The sequence below is a fragment of the Triticum dicoccoides genome, chromosome 6A (assembly GCF_002162155.2).
Source record: "Triticum dicoccoides isolate Atlit2015 ecotype Zavitan chromosome 6A, WEW_v2.0, whole genome shotgun sequence".
Classification (NCBI taxonomy): domain Eukaryota; kingdom Viridiplantae; phylum Streptophyta; class Magnoliopsida; order Poales; family Poaceae; genus Triticum; species Triticum dicoccoides.
In genome coordinates this window covers 23,518,555-23,532,939 of record NC_041390.1, presented here as the reverse complement: position 1 = coordinate 23,532,939, position 14,385 = coordinate 23,518,555, and the positions used below count along the sequence as shown (strand labels likewise).

The 14,385-nt window shown below is 44.0% G+C and overlaps 1 protein-coding gene and 1 long non-coding RNA gene across 7 annotated transcripts; one reads left to right on the top strand and one right to left on the bottom strand.

Annotated features, from left to right (window-relative positions):
• The first annotated feature begins 5,912 nt into the window (after positions 1-5,912).
• On the top strand, positions 5,913-9,584 carry LOC119319595 (probable WRKY transcription factor 19). Its single transcript, XM_037594046.1, has 4 exons — positions 5,913-6,209; positions 7,634-7,680; positions 7,765-7,792; positions 8,218-9,584. Exons 2-4 carry the CDS (start codon positions 7,651-7,653, stop codon positions 9,291-9,293), a joined length of 1,134 nt encoding a protein of 377 aa, XP_037449943.1. The 5' UTR covers positions 5,913-6,209; positions 7,634-7,650; the 3' UTR covers positions 9,294-9,584.
• A 358-nt stretch (positions 9,585-9,942) lies between these two features.
• Positions 9,943-14,385, bottom strand: LOC119319594. 6 transcript variants are annotated; one of them, XR_005154531.1, is made up of 9 exons: positions 14,221-14,384; positions 13,869-14,129; positions 12,171-13,350; positions 11,990-12,055; positions 11,681-11,915; positions 11,521-11,596; positions 11,258-11,389; positions 11,117-11,170; positions 9,943-10,381 (listed from the first exon to the last, which is right to left on the bottom strand). It is a non-coding gene; the product is annotated as an uncharacterized LOC119319594 (long non-coding RNA). The 6 variants fall into 6 exon arrangements; XR_005154530.1 differs by having other exon boundaries at positions 11,117-11,389; positions 14,221-14,385; XR_005154532.1 differs by lacking the exon at positions 11,117-11,170 and having other exon boundaries at positions 9,944-10,381.

The window sequence follows — 14,385 nt, the reverse complement described above, 5'->3', positions numbered from 1 at the left end:
TCCATTTTTATATTATTTTTGGGACTAACCTATTGACCGGAGGCCCAGCCCAGAATTGTTGTTTTTTTGCCTACTTTAGGGTTTCGAAGAAAAAGAATATCAAATGGAGTCCAAACGGAATGAAACCTTCGGGAACGTGATTTTCTCAACGAACAAGACCCGGGAGACTTGGACCCTACGTCAAGACACAAAAGAGGAGGCCACGAGGTAGGGGGCGCGCCTAGCCTCCCCAGGCGCGCCCTCCACCCTCGTGGGCCCCATGTTGCTCCACCGACGTACTCCTTCCTCCTATATATACCTACGTACCCCCAAAGGATCAGATACGGAGCCAAAAATCTAATTCCACCGCCGCAACTTTCTGTATCCACGAGATCCCATCTTGGGGCCTGTTCCGGAGCTCCGCCGGAGGGGGCATCGATCACGGAGGGCTTCTACATCAACACCATAGCCCCTTCAATGAAGTGTGAGTAGTTTACCTCAGACCTACGGGTCCATAGTTAGTAGCTAGATGCCTTCTTCTCTCTTTTTGGATCTCAATACAATGTTCCCCCCCTCTATTGTGGAGAACTATTCGATGTAATCTTCTTTTTGCGGTGTGTTTGTTGAGATCGATGAATTGTGGGTTTATGATCAAGTCTATCTATGAATAATATTTGAATCTTCTCTGAATTCTTTTATGTATGATTGGTTATCTTTGCAAGTCTCTTCGAATTATCAGTTTGATTTGGCCTACTAGATTGATCTTTCTTGCAATGGGAGAAGTGCTTAGCTTTGGGTTCAATCTTGCGATATCATTTCCCAGTGACAGTAGGGCAGCAAGGCACGTATTGTATTGTTGCCATCGAGGATAACAAGATGGGGTTTTCATCATATTGCATGAGTTTATCCCTCTACATCATGTCATCTTGCTTAAGGCGTTACTCTGTTTTTAACTTAATACTCTAGATGCATGCTGGATAGCGGTCGATGAGTGGAGTAATAGTAGTAGATGCAGGCAGGAGTTGGTCTACTTGTCTCGGACATGATGCCTATATACATGATTATACCTAGATATTCTCATAACTATGCTCAATTCTGTCAATTGCTCAACAGTAATTTGTTCACCCATCGTAGAATACTTATGCTCTTGAGAGAAGCCACTAGTGAAACCTATGTCCCCTGGGTCTATCTTTATCATATTAATCTCCTACTACTTAGTTATTTCCTTTGCTTTTTACTTTGCCTTTATTTTACTATGCATCTTTATCACAAAAATACCAAAAATATTATCTTATCATATCTATCAGATCTCACTCTCGTAAATGGCCGTGTAGGGATTGACAATCCCTATTCGCGTTGGTTGCGAGGATTTATTTGTTTTGTGCAGGTACGAGGGACTCGCGCGTAGCCTCCTACTGAATTGATACCTTGGTTATCAAAAACTGAGGGAAATACTTATGCTACTTTGCTGCCTCATCCCTTCCTCTTCGGGGAAAACCAACGCAGTGCTCAAGAGGTAGCAAGAAGGATTTCTGGCGCCGTTGCTGGGGAGGTCTACGCAAAAGTCAATATACCAAGTACCCATCACATACCCTTATCTCCCGCATTACATTATTTGCCATTTGCCTCTCGTTTTCCTCTCCCCCATTTCACCATTGCCGTTTTATTCGCCCTCTCTCTCTCTATCCTCCCTCTCTTTCTCTATTTGCCTCTTTTGCCCGCTTGCTTTTTGTTTACTTGTGTGTTAGTTTGCTCGCTTGTCACCATGGCTTAAGATAACACTAAATTGTGTGACTTCACCAATACCAACAACAATGATTTTATTAGCACTCCGATTGCTCCTCTTACCGATGCTGAATCTTGTGAAATTAATATTGTTTTGCTGAATTTTGTCATGAAAGATCCGTTTTCCGGCCTTCCTAGTGAAGATGCCGCTACCCATCTTAATAGTTTCGTTGATTTGTGTGATATGCAAAAGAAGAAAGATATGGATAATTATATTGTTAAATTGAAGCTATTTCCTTTTTCACTTAGAGATCGTGCTAAAACTTGGTTTTCATCTTTGCCTAAAAATAGTATTGATTCATGGAATAAGTGCAAAGATGTTTTTATCTCTAAGTATTTTCCTCCCGCTAAGATCATCTCTCTTAGAAACGATATTATGAATTTTAAGCAACTTGATCACGAACATGTTGCACAAGCTTGGGAGAGAATAAAATTAATGATACGTAATTGCCCTACTCATGGTTTAAATTTGTGGATGATTATACAAAAAATTTATGCCGGATTGAATTTTTCTTCTAGAAATCTTTTAGATTCGGCCGCGGGAGGCACCTTTATGGAAATCACTTTAGGAGAAGCTACTAAACTCCTAGATAATATTATGGTTAATTATTCTCAATGGCATACTGAAAAATCTACTAATAAAAGGTGCATGCGATAGAAGAAATTAATGTTTTGAGTGGAAAGATGGATGAACTTATGAAATTATTTGCTAGTAAGAGTGTTTTTCTGATCCTAATGATATGCCCTTGTCTACTTTGATTGAGAATAATAATGAATCTATGGATGTGAATTTTGTTGATAGAAACAATTTTGGTAACAACACGTATAGAGGAAATTTTAATCCTAGGCCATATCCTAGTAATCCCTCTAATAATTATGGTAATTCCTCCAACAATTCTTATGGAAATTATAATAAGATGCCCTCTGATTTTGAATCTAATATTAAAGAATTTATTACTTCACAAAAGAATTTTAATACTTTGATTGAAGAAAAATTTCTTAAGATTGATGAGTTGGCTAGGAACGTTGATAGAATTTATCTTGATGTTGATTCTTCGAAACTTAGATCTATTCCACCTAAGCATGATGTCAATGAGTCTCTCAAAGCCATGAGAATTTCTATTGATGAGTGCAAAGAAAGAACCGCTAGGATGCGTACTAAGAAAGATGCCTTTATAAGAGCGTGTTCTTCCAATACCTATGAAAATAAAGATGAAGATCTAAAAGTTATTGATGTGTCCCCTATTAAATCTTTGTTTTGCAATATGAATCTTGATAATGATGGGACTGAATATGATCCACCTTTACCTAGAAGGCGTTCCAAGAATTCGGAATTTCACGGTTCATTTTGTAGTGATTTTCAGTTTCACGGTCATTTAGCTCTCTAAACAATTCGGTAAATGACTGAAAAACAACAAATGATGTCAGAATGTGTTGAAAATTGATGACATCGCTTTGAATGCTGCATAAGGAATGCAAAAGAAGTCGGGATTTCAAATAGGTATAAAAAACATTGAAGTGCCCATGTAACAGATGAGTTCTCGTCTGAAACCTTGATACTCCGAAAGACATTGTCCAGTTTGTATACGAAGTGCGTCCAGTTTTTTGCCGTGACCCTCTCTACTCTTTCGCACATGCTATGCGGGTGAACTGATGATATCATGGCAAGTTTCAACATTTACAGAGTTCACTTTGTAGTGATTTTCAATTTCACGGTCATTTAGCTCTCTAAACAATTCGGTAAATGACTGAAAAACGACAAATGATGTTAGAACGTGTTGGAAATTGATGACGCCGCTTTGAATGTTGCATACTGAACGCAAAAGAAGTCGGGATTTCAAATAAGTATAAAAAACATTGAAATGCCCGTGTAACAGATGAGTTCTCGTCCGAAACCCTGACACTCCGAAAGACATTGTCCAGTTTGTACACGAAGTGCGTCCAGTTTTTGCCGTGACCCTCTTTACTCTTTCGCACATGCTATGCGGGTGAAATGATGATACCATGGCAAGTTTCAACATTTTCGAAGTTCATTTTGTAGTAATTTTTAATTTCACGGTCATTTAGCTCTTTAAACAATTCGGTAAATTACTGAAAAACAGCCAATGATGTCAGAACGTGTTGGAAATTTATGACGCCGCTTTGAATGCTGCGTATTGAACGCAAAATAAGTCGGGATTTCAAACAAGTATAAATAACATTGAAGTGCCCGTGTAAAAGATAAGTTCTCATCCAAAACCCCGATACTCCGAAAGACATTGTCCAGTTTGTACACGAAGTGCGTCTAGTTTTTGCCATGACCATCTCTACTCTTTCGCACATGTTATGCGGATGAAATGATGATACCATGGCAAGTTTCAACATTTTCATAGTTCATTTTGTAGTGATTTTCAATTTCACGGTCATTTAGCTCTTTAAACAAATCAGTAAATGACTAAAAAACAGCAAATGATGTCAGAACGTGTTGGAAATTGATGACGTCGCTTTGAATGTTGCATACTGAACGCAAAAAAATTCTAGAGTTCAAATAAGTTTAAAACACATTGAATTGCATGTGTAACAGATGAGTTCTTGTCTGAAACCCTGATACTCCGAAAGACATTGTCCAGTCTGTACACGAAGTGCGCCCAGTTTTTGCCGTGACCCTCACTACTCTTTCGCACATGCTATGTGGGTGAAATGATGATACCATGCCAAGTTTCAACATTTTCAAAGTTCATTTTGTAGTGATTTTCAATTTCACGGTCATTTAGCTCTCTAAAAAATCGGTAAATGACTTAAAAATAGCAAATGAAGTCAGAACATGTTGAAAATTGATGACGTCGCTTTGAATGTTGCATAGTGAACACAAAAAGTCTAGAGTTCAAATAAGTTATTAAAAATAAAAAAGAGGTGCAATGTTGGTTAATTAGCTTCAAGCCTTTCGGAATAATGTAGGCTGCACTGCACATAGCTCCGTGCAATCTATGCTATTCCGAAAGGCTTGAAGCTAAGCAACATGCAAGTGAACATTGCGCCTCTCCTTCACCGTCTCTTCACTCACGGCTTATAAATCGCTCATACTGCCTCTCTCTTGGCGAGGTGGGAATAAAAATCAGCTTACTAAGAAACTCTAGTACCGGTTCATGGCATGAACCGGTACTAAAGGTCTTCATGGGCCCCAGCCTGACCATAGCCTGACACAACCTCATTAGTACCGGTTCGTGGCATGAATTGGTACTAAAGGTTGCCCATGAACCGATACTAATGATGTCCGTCCGCCTAGTCATTGGAACCGGCACTAATGGACACATTAGTGCCGGCTCAAATTCAAACCGGCAGTAATATGCTTCACATTTGACCCTTTTCTACTAGTGTTAGTAGCGTGGGAATAATGAAAAAGTGCTACTACTATTTTTTAGTAGTAGCGTTCTTTTTTACCCGCGCTACTACTAAGCTCCTGTGTATAGGCATTTCCCTAGTAGTGGAAGGCGGCGACGGTGTCCGGACGCGGAGGGGAGGCGCAACATGGAAGAAGGCCACCGCCTCTGTCGTCAAAGCTCAGGCGGCGGTGGCTGCAATAACACGGAAGAGGCGATCCCGAGGAAGAGGGCGAGTAGAGGAGCGACCTAAACCAATGTCAATAACCGATTGGGCAACCACGATTTGAGCCTGTAGGACTATAGCTGGGCAAACGGGCCGAGCCAACCAGACCGCCCGGCGAGCACGCTGGCACGACCTGCCATGGCCAGGCACGACACGGGCTAAACGTGCCGTGCCTTGATCTGTAGGCTAGGCACGCGGGTTATATATATGCACACACACACGCGTAAAAAACAGTCCAATAGGCCTAAAAATCAGCTCAACGGGCTGAAAATGTAAAATACATTTTCTTTCCAATAGTCTGAAAATGTGCAACCCAGCGTGCTAAACGGGCCAATGTGCTAGCCCGTTTACTAAATAGGCCGTGCCTGGGCCTGAAGGTGCAGCACGTGGGTTGGCATGGCACAGCCTGCTTACTAAACGTGCCTCCCTGGGCCGGGCCGTGCCTGGCACGATTAGCATGGGCCGTCTCGGGCCGGCCCGTTTGGCCAGGTCTGTGTAGGACACACCCAACTGTTAAAAAAATAATGAAAAAAAAAACGATCTCAGATTTACTCTCGATCCCGCACACTGCTCGCTCTCGTCTTTCCCCTCTCCCTCGTCTTCTCCTGTAAGTCGCCGCCGCCGCCGTTCCCGCCGCCAGGCCCAGCCGCCCCCGTCGCCGGCCGGAATCTCTCCTCCGCCGACAGATCCGGCCGTCCCAGGCTGACTCCCGCCGGATCCCGTCCTCGGCGCCGCCGGTCGCGCGGGGTGGGAGGAGCTGCGACACCATGGCTTAGAGGAGCTAGGCCCGACGCCCGAGAGACCATCCCGAGCCAGGAGAAGCACCAGGACGACCGCTCTTCTTCCCCGTCCCGAGCAAGGTGAGCTCCTCCCCTGCTCTTCTTCCCCATGGTTTGGTTCATCTTGTTTTTTACTGTGAATGCACACTGCATTATTTATTTAATTTTTTACTTTTTTACTTAGGTCTAGTTCTGTGTGTGTGCAAATTGCTATATGTGTGCAATTTTATGTCGTAGGTTATTGGAGACTGATGTATGTATGGAAATGCGCTGCCATCAGTGCTTATGTGTGCACAATTTTCAGAAAATGTACATCTTTGGCTATGCAGAAAATGTACTGCCATATTTGTGCAATTTATTTTCAGAAGTCCGTGCTATATGTGTGCAAGTACTTCAATATTGTTCACATATCACATGAGTTTGGACATTCCGACACGGTCCAGTGTGCATCTGGTTAAGTTGGACGTAGGGTCAGACCCTAGGTCGGACTGTCTAACTTGGCAGATTTCGGCAAGCTTTGCTTCTTGATGATGGTCCCTGCTTCCCCTCCCAGTCCCTTCTTCTCTTTGCTTGATTCCTTTACGCCTGAGAATTCCCAAAGTTCCGGGATGAGGTAGTAGCCATGTCTCACATGCAAGTATAGGGGGCTCATAGAGGAACGAAGTCACCTCGGTTTCAATAGCATGCCCACGAGCTCTTGTCAACGGCCCACTTGGAATTTGTGGGGTTCATGGTGATCCATGGGATGCTTCGCACCACAGTGGCTCCTACATCATTGACTCCTGTGTGCTTCCTAGCTTCTAGCTTTCTATTTTCCGTCCTGTTCACCATGTCCGTTGCTCTTTCATGTTTATCATGTCATGCGAGTCCGTCAAACCTTTATTGTCGTGTCAACCTTCTTTCTTGTCCTGATCCTTTTGTGTACAATTTGGCCCTTCTGGTTATGATATTCTTCTAGAGGATTTCAGTGGCCTCCTTTTGCATTCTTGTTGATCTATGCCCATTCTCTTGTCGCCGAGCTTCTTTTGCCGCTGGTTTCTTGTGCTATGATTTTTGCGACATGCTTCTTCTAGCCCACCTTGGCTTTACTCAACAGGTTTTTGAAGACTCCATGCTACAACTGACACTATAGAGACACTGATTTTGGATTTCACTATTTGTTAGTGTTATATTCTTCAAATGCAAGGAGTATTAATTGGTGGTCTAGGTTTCTTTACGTATTCGTATCAGTCTAGTTTTCCTTGCTTGTAATCCAAGTCCCTTGTAATATACTCCCTCCGTCCGGAAATACTTGTCATCAAAATGGATAAGAAGGGGTGTATCTAGAACTAAAATACATCTAGATACATCCTCTTTTATTCATCTTGATGACAAGTATTTCCGGACGGAGGGAGTATATATATATATATTCCCCCTTGGGCTATACAATAGAGATAGGTTGCTCATCTAACAATGCTAAGTTATTTCTATGTTTTAACCATACTATATGCTTTGATCCGTTGCAGATAAACATATAATCTTAATGGGGCATGATCATATCACTCATATAGAGGTAAGTTGGTCAGTCTCAAGTATTATATGTCTCTATAATCACTTTATCCTGACATTTCTTGTTCTTACTTTTTTGGGGGTACAGAAGCTCACGGCGGATGGTTCCGTTGCTGGTATGTTCTCTGCTGCAGTTTTCTAGAAGCATGTGATTTTCCACGCATAATTCTTCATATCAAATAGAGAAGAAGTGTGTTTATTTTTGCGTTTCTTTATTTCTTCTTGGGTATTGAATCCACATAGTCACTCGTTATGCAAGTTTCCATTTTGTGGAGATGATTCTCAGCCTCAAGGTACTGATGAAGTTAATTACACACAGAGGATTCCAAGTTGCATTATTTTTTTGGACGCTGCTTTGGTGCCGTAACTGCACCTGCAGTTGGGTCACTGACATGTGGGCCAGCTATCTGTTAGGACCACATGTCAGTGACCTAACTGCAGGTGCAGTTACGGCACTGAAGCTCAGTCCTATTTTTTTGTATGTTGTTCTTTATATGGATGTACCTTGTATTCCTTACGTGTTTCCTTTTTTGTAAAATAGACAGGAAATGTTGCCAGGAACCTGGCTGCGATGAAATTGTCAGTGGAAGGGTAATGTACTGCAATAGTCACACTAGAGGGCATTCATCCCAACAGCTTGGTTACCTCCAGAGTTCACAGAAAACCTCAGATTTATACATGCCCCCTGTTAAAGGCAGACAGTGTACTGAACCCAGTGCCAGTGCAGAGCAAGATGTAAGTATCAAGTATGAGGGGAATGATCAAGGCAAACTCAATGATAGATCTGGGAATGCTCAGGGAAACACTGGGCAACTAGTCTTGGGTGGCCCTGACACGCTTTGCAAGCACGACAACTGCAAAAAGCAGGCCCAGAGTAACGCACTGTACTGCAAGCTACATAGTGGTGGTAGCAAGGGTTGCCTAGTACGGGACTGTGTGAAAGCCGCACATGGTGGCACACCTCTATGCATTGGCCATGGAGGAGGGAAGCGTTGCATCGTTGCTGGATGTCCAAACGCTGCATGTGGGCAGGGCCGTAGCGAGCACTGTGTGAGGCATGGTGGCGGCAAGAGATGCAAGTTCGAAGGGTGCGTGAAGGGCGCACAAGGGAACACAGACTTCTGCATCAGGCACGGCGGGGGAAGGCGGTGCAAATCCGAAGGATGCACAAAGAGCGCACAAGGACGCACGGATTTCTGCATCAAGCATGGTGGCGGCACCCGGTGCCAGTTCCAAGGATGCAACTCCAGCGCAAAATGGGGGACGGATCACTGCTCCGTGCATCGGAAGAGTTTGCTGGGCGAGACGCCTGAAGCGCTGCCACTTCCTTCCGCCAAGCGTCGCGGGGCCAAGAAGCCCAAAAAGGAAGTAAAGCCGCCGCTTCTGGCGTCCCAGCTGACCGTCACCACTGCTGCGTCTACTGCTGGGAGCAGCACGCCGCAAGCAAAGGGTATTCTTCACATGCCTTCAAACCGTGAGTTGTCGCACAAGATCGTGATGGCGGCCGGGCAAGCCGCCATGGCTCCTGCCCAGGTTTTACCACTGTCCATGAAACCTCCAGCGCCGTCGGGGACGGAGAAGGAAGCGGCGACGAGCAGCACAACGCTGAATCTTTAGAAAACATCCATGGTGCAGGTGACTGCTTGCATCATGCAGGCTGTCAATCTCTGATTACTGTTTCCATGGCTTTAGGAGACGGAGACTCGTCCATGGTAAAAGTTGTTGCTGCCGGCTTGACGTCGATTTTTCTGTTTGGTCTCTTTTCCGTCTAACATGTCAAATCTCTATATTCTGTAATGGCGTGTGGTTGGTGCGTCGTTGTGTGGGAACTGCTCGTCGGACTATATGAGGTTGTGGACGATTGGCTAGAAATCTGCATCATCCTGCAATGACGTGCGTTCGAATGAACCTGCTGAGGAGGGAGGTCTTTCTCCGTGCTTCACTGTCGTTGCCGAGTGCTATCTTAGTCCGTGAACTGGGCTATGTCCACGGACATATCTGGACATTGTATGACCATGTCTGCTTTTCACTCATTTGTCTGCGCACGTAGTCGTGTTCTCCAAATTGTCCGGTCACGTGCACATAATTACTATGGCATCCAAATTGTCCGGTCATGTGGAACATATAATTACTATGGCGAAAAAAGATGTTGTCCGGTCACGTGTGTATAATTACTATGGCATACAAATTGTGCATATAATTACTATGGCATACAAATTGTCTGGTCATGTGGAACATATAATTACTATGGCGAAAAAAGAAGTTGTCCGGTCACGTGTGTATAATTACTATGGCATCCAAATTGTCTGGTCATGTGCATATAATTACTATGTCAAGAAAGGAAGATATTGCTCGGTCACGGGAAGTACTATTATGAGCTCGGGCTCATATGTGCTCCTTATCTCCTACGTCCACTAGCGCCAAGATTCCCACCACTCCACGTATATGTCTATGTATTCAAAGTAGTATATGCAATTCTTTTGCAGACCATGGCCCACCCACCAACCAGACTTAATGTGACGGCCGCCGTCTCATGCTTGACGTCTCAGACGGTGCTCAGATGACACGCACAGACGGAAACATTGTCCAAACCAACTCATTTATTTGCAGCCACCAATCCACCAACCAACTTTCCTCTGCAAGATTCATTCGCCTCGTCCCCTCCCATTATTATTTCTTCCTCAATTGCGCATGGAGTTTCTCCTCTGTCATGACCAGTAAAAGTATTATTTATTAAAAAATCTAATTTTATTTGCAACAAACATTATAGAATTGTCTACACACGACAAAAATCACCGAAGAAAAAACATACCTAAATGCTCTGAGAGAAAAAAAACAATGCTTCAAAACGACTATTTTTAAAAGCATTTTGAAGTAATGATTTTGCTTTTTTTTCAAAGCAATAGGAATCTTTTCCTCACAAATGGTTACACGTATGTATAAATTCATCAATGCTTGTTGCCAAAACATTTGACTTTTTTTACTATTTTTTCATTTTTGTGTTCATGATGTTGCATTTGAGCTTGGTGCAGGAGGACATTTTCGCGCAAAGTGCCAGATCAGAAACAATGACCACCTTATCTTGTTCAAGATGCACTGCCGCCACACAAAATTAAGTAACAAGTAATTAAGCAGCACCACCCACAATCTCCAATATACAGAATGTATTTTCCATGTAATAATTTTAAGCAATAATCTGCAGGTCAATCAAAAAACACCCCCTTGATGTGGCAATTTTGTTTCATGTCCACCCCGCACATGTCTACTGTTTGAGCATCGACTACGTCGGCAAAAACTCGGCCATGGCAGTGTCGCTCAATCACTGCAGCAGCAATCCAAAAGTTTTGCCACGGCAGCTTACATGCAACACTGTCTTGGCAATGGAAAATTTATGGCAACCCTTTCCCTCCCGAATTATTCATTCCGGAAAATTTATGCACCTTCAACATTTGCATTGCCACCACATCCTCCTTGGCTTGAGCTACCTCCAACCTCTGACATTGTGGTCGACACAAGTTATCCGTACATCCGCCCTGATAGGCACTATATACTACTCTCAAACATTCAACAATTCCACTAACCTGAAGAACCCCTGAATGTGTATCCAAGCTCACAGTCATGACGCTGGATCCTCCCACAAGAATTAGTTCCATCATCAGCTGCCCCTCCTTCCATGCCAATTCCAGAACCAAGTGCAGCAGCAACACCTCCACCTGTACAAAAGGAAAGGACAGTTTTTTCAAAACAAATAGCCCTTGACTAATCAAAGCTGGTGGACACCGTGACATGCACCGGCGCCACCGCTAGCTGAAACATCTGAGATGCTTATCTCTGGTTCACCCACCCTTTTGGACTCTGTCGCCACCCTTTCCAGTGCCACCACTGTATTATAAGTTTATAACCTTGCTCCTTGTCACTTCCTGAGGATGAAGCACATTGCTTGTCAATGGGTTGGTCATATCGGTAACACAGACTCTTTTCACGGGCACTCAATTTTATATTACCTGCACGACGCGCACGAAGGTCATCATCCTCACTTGCCATGCTGTGATTATCACTTGAAGTGTCTTCGGTTTCTGAGGTTTCCGATCGACAAATCGTTTCAACAATGTTCGAGAACCTCACTCTCCTCCGCCTTTTGTTGCCTCTTTCTGACTTCTTATTCCCCTACCGTCTCCAAGACCGCTTTAGTAGAACCCATGTTCCCTGTCTCGGAGGCACCACCAACATACCTCCGTCCTGCGAACCACATTTATTTAAGTACGTATTTCAAGCACATTTCAATTGACAAATTTATACCACAGTTGACTAACCTACAATTTTTGCCTGCCAGCGACGATTACTGTTTCCGGCAGCCACATTTCTCCCAACAACTCCACCTATGATCGACACAATACCTATGTCAGCGAAATGATTGGGAGAATTGTGTTCTTGTCTCTACCACAAACTTAATATGAACTGTATGACACAATACTACTTTTTTCAGTATCATACCTGTCGAAGCACCCTCATCAAAGATCTCCCCTAAATCAGGAACCAGTTGTAACCATTAGTACCATGCTCAGTACTCTATATTTTCCAAACTGAAATAACAAATTCTTGTTCTCTTCTCCTCAATAGTTCTCGCCCGAGTCTGTCGAACAGAAGCATCATATACTTCTGCACAAACATATCCATTAGACACCATCACTCCTTTATGTGCTCATCGTTGCACATAAAACACCTTCGAAATACGGCTTTGTCCATTTCTTTCTGATCTCGAGAAGTAGAGTCATGTACGGGCGTCTCCATAGCTTGTATTCATCCAGCAGCATCACCCACCCATTCTCAAACCCATCTACCGTGAGCATGTAGTTCACCACCTCATGGGACTCTGCTTGAATTCACCCTTCTTGGTGTACAGAGGGCCCAACGTTTATTTTGCGTTCTTGAGCATGTGATACTTGCACCGCCAGCATGTGGTGTCTGGCATAATGCTCTTTGATAGCCAGCTCCATAGCCTGAATAGGGACTGCAAAGCACACCAGGAAAGCAAGAACTTACCAGTAAGTATAGTCATCAGAGGAGCGCCGCCCATCACTCTAAGAAATTCTGAGAAAACATTCAGAACTCTCAGTTGTCTCATCACAAACAAGCACCTCTGCCAGGATGGTACTCTGGAAATGACTATTAACACCAACAATAGGCTGAACAGCATTTCGTACAAATTAGTCCAGTACATGGTGTCAAATGTTATCACATCCCTGAAAAATGTGTACTGCAGCCTGCTGTTTCCACTTGCCCACATCAGGTTGTTAATCCCGCCCTCATTGTCAGCCTGAATTTTGTATGTGAAATGCGGATCCTTGGCCCCAATTTCAGCAAACACCTCCATCATCATCGACCTGCTCCCTATTTATCTTCCCACGGAGATTGCGCAAAGACCTTTTGGTGAATGGCACATTCTCCATTGATCCAAAGAAGTTCCCTATGATACCATACAACTTCGCAAGGTTGGCATTGTTTTGCCGCAACTGCTTTATCAGATATATATGCTTGTGCCATGGCCAATGCACCATCTCGCCAAAGTTTGGTGAAAGGGAATGGTTGTGGCTCTCCCAATGCTCTGTGATGTACCACCCAGCGTCTGACATTTGCAACGGCAAGACCTTGTGTTCTTAACACCAACTTTACCCTGCATATGTAATCAATATTTTTAGAATGCAGAAACTACATAATAACTGCAACTAATAAAAATCGCACTGACGCGAGTTGGGCAGGGTGGTCTGCTCGGTGCGGCAGCACCTATCCTCAGCCTGCAAACGCAGCCAACTCACATATTAAGTGCCTGAATTCAGTAAGCAGTATTTTTCTCAATTAAACTGTCTGGGTTCAGTAAGCATGATTCTGTTTATTGACTGCAAATCCCTCTTTGTTCTAAAGCCATGATTTATCCTCCACTCATCCAAACTTTTCTGACAGCAAGAACAATTCTAGCACTAAGCTAGTTGTTCTAACGCAGCCAACTCACATTTTAAGTGCCTGAATTCAGTAAGTAGTATTCTCTCAGTTCAACTCTCTGGGTTCAGTAAGCATGATTCTACTTATTGACTGCAAATCCCTAGTTGTTTTAATGGCACGATTTATTCACTCATCCCAACTTTTCTGTAAAATCTCTAGATCACTGACAGCAAGAACAATTCCAGCACTAACCTCTTGTTCCACGCAGTCACCACCCGCGGATTCATCTTCCCAACTGACAGCTCCGACGTCGGAGGCGAGCTCTCCCTCCTATCCGCCGCCGCCTCCTTGGCCGCGAAAATCTGATAACACTATAAATTCAGTTTCTACTTACTGTCCACCGCCCGTTGCTGCTCTGCCACCTCCTACTCCTCCACCATAGCGCCTCCCGACGGCACTTGCGGCACAGGGACTGGCACCAAGCTCTCGCCTACTTCTGCAAGGAGAGTGGATCTGATCCACCACAGACAAAATCCTTTCAGTCACCATAGCCAGCCGTCTAAGATTTGGGACGAAATCGCCAGACAAGTGAGGATCTACATACCCGTCGATTGGCTGCATCAGGAAATCCATGGTGCCTCGCCGCCACCGCTCCTCTTCTCTACGCTGCAGGCCCGAGCTTCCAAATGAGCACCGCTCTAGGCAGAGAAGATACTGGACCCTGCATTCAATTTCCGCCAGTACCCAACCCGCCGAACGGAAAGCGAAC

Bases quoted from the DNA above. Each gene is read 5' to 3' on its own strand.
- LOC119319595 (XM_037594046.1), top strand. From the start codon at position 7,651: ATGGGGCATGATCATATCACTCATATAGAG. The intron at 7,681-7,764 runs GTAAGTTGGTCA...TTGGGGGTACAG, and splicing joins ATCATATCACTCATATAGAG to AAGCTCACGGCGGATGGTTC. The intron at 7,793-8,217 runs GTATGTTCTCTG...TTTGTAAAATAG, and splicing joins GGCGGATGGTTCCGTTGCTG to ACAGGAAATGTTGCCAGGAA.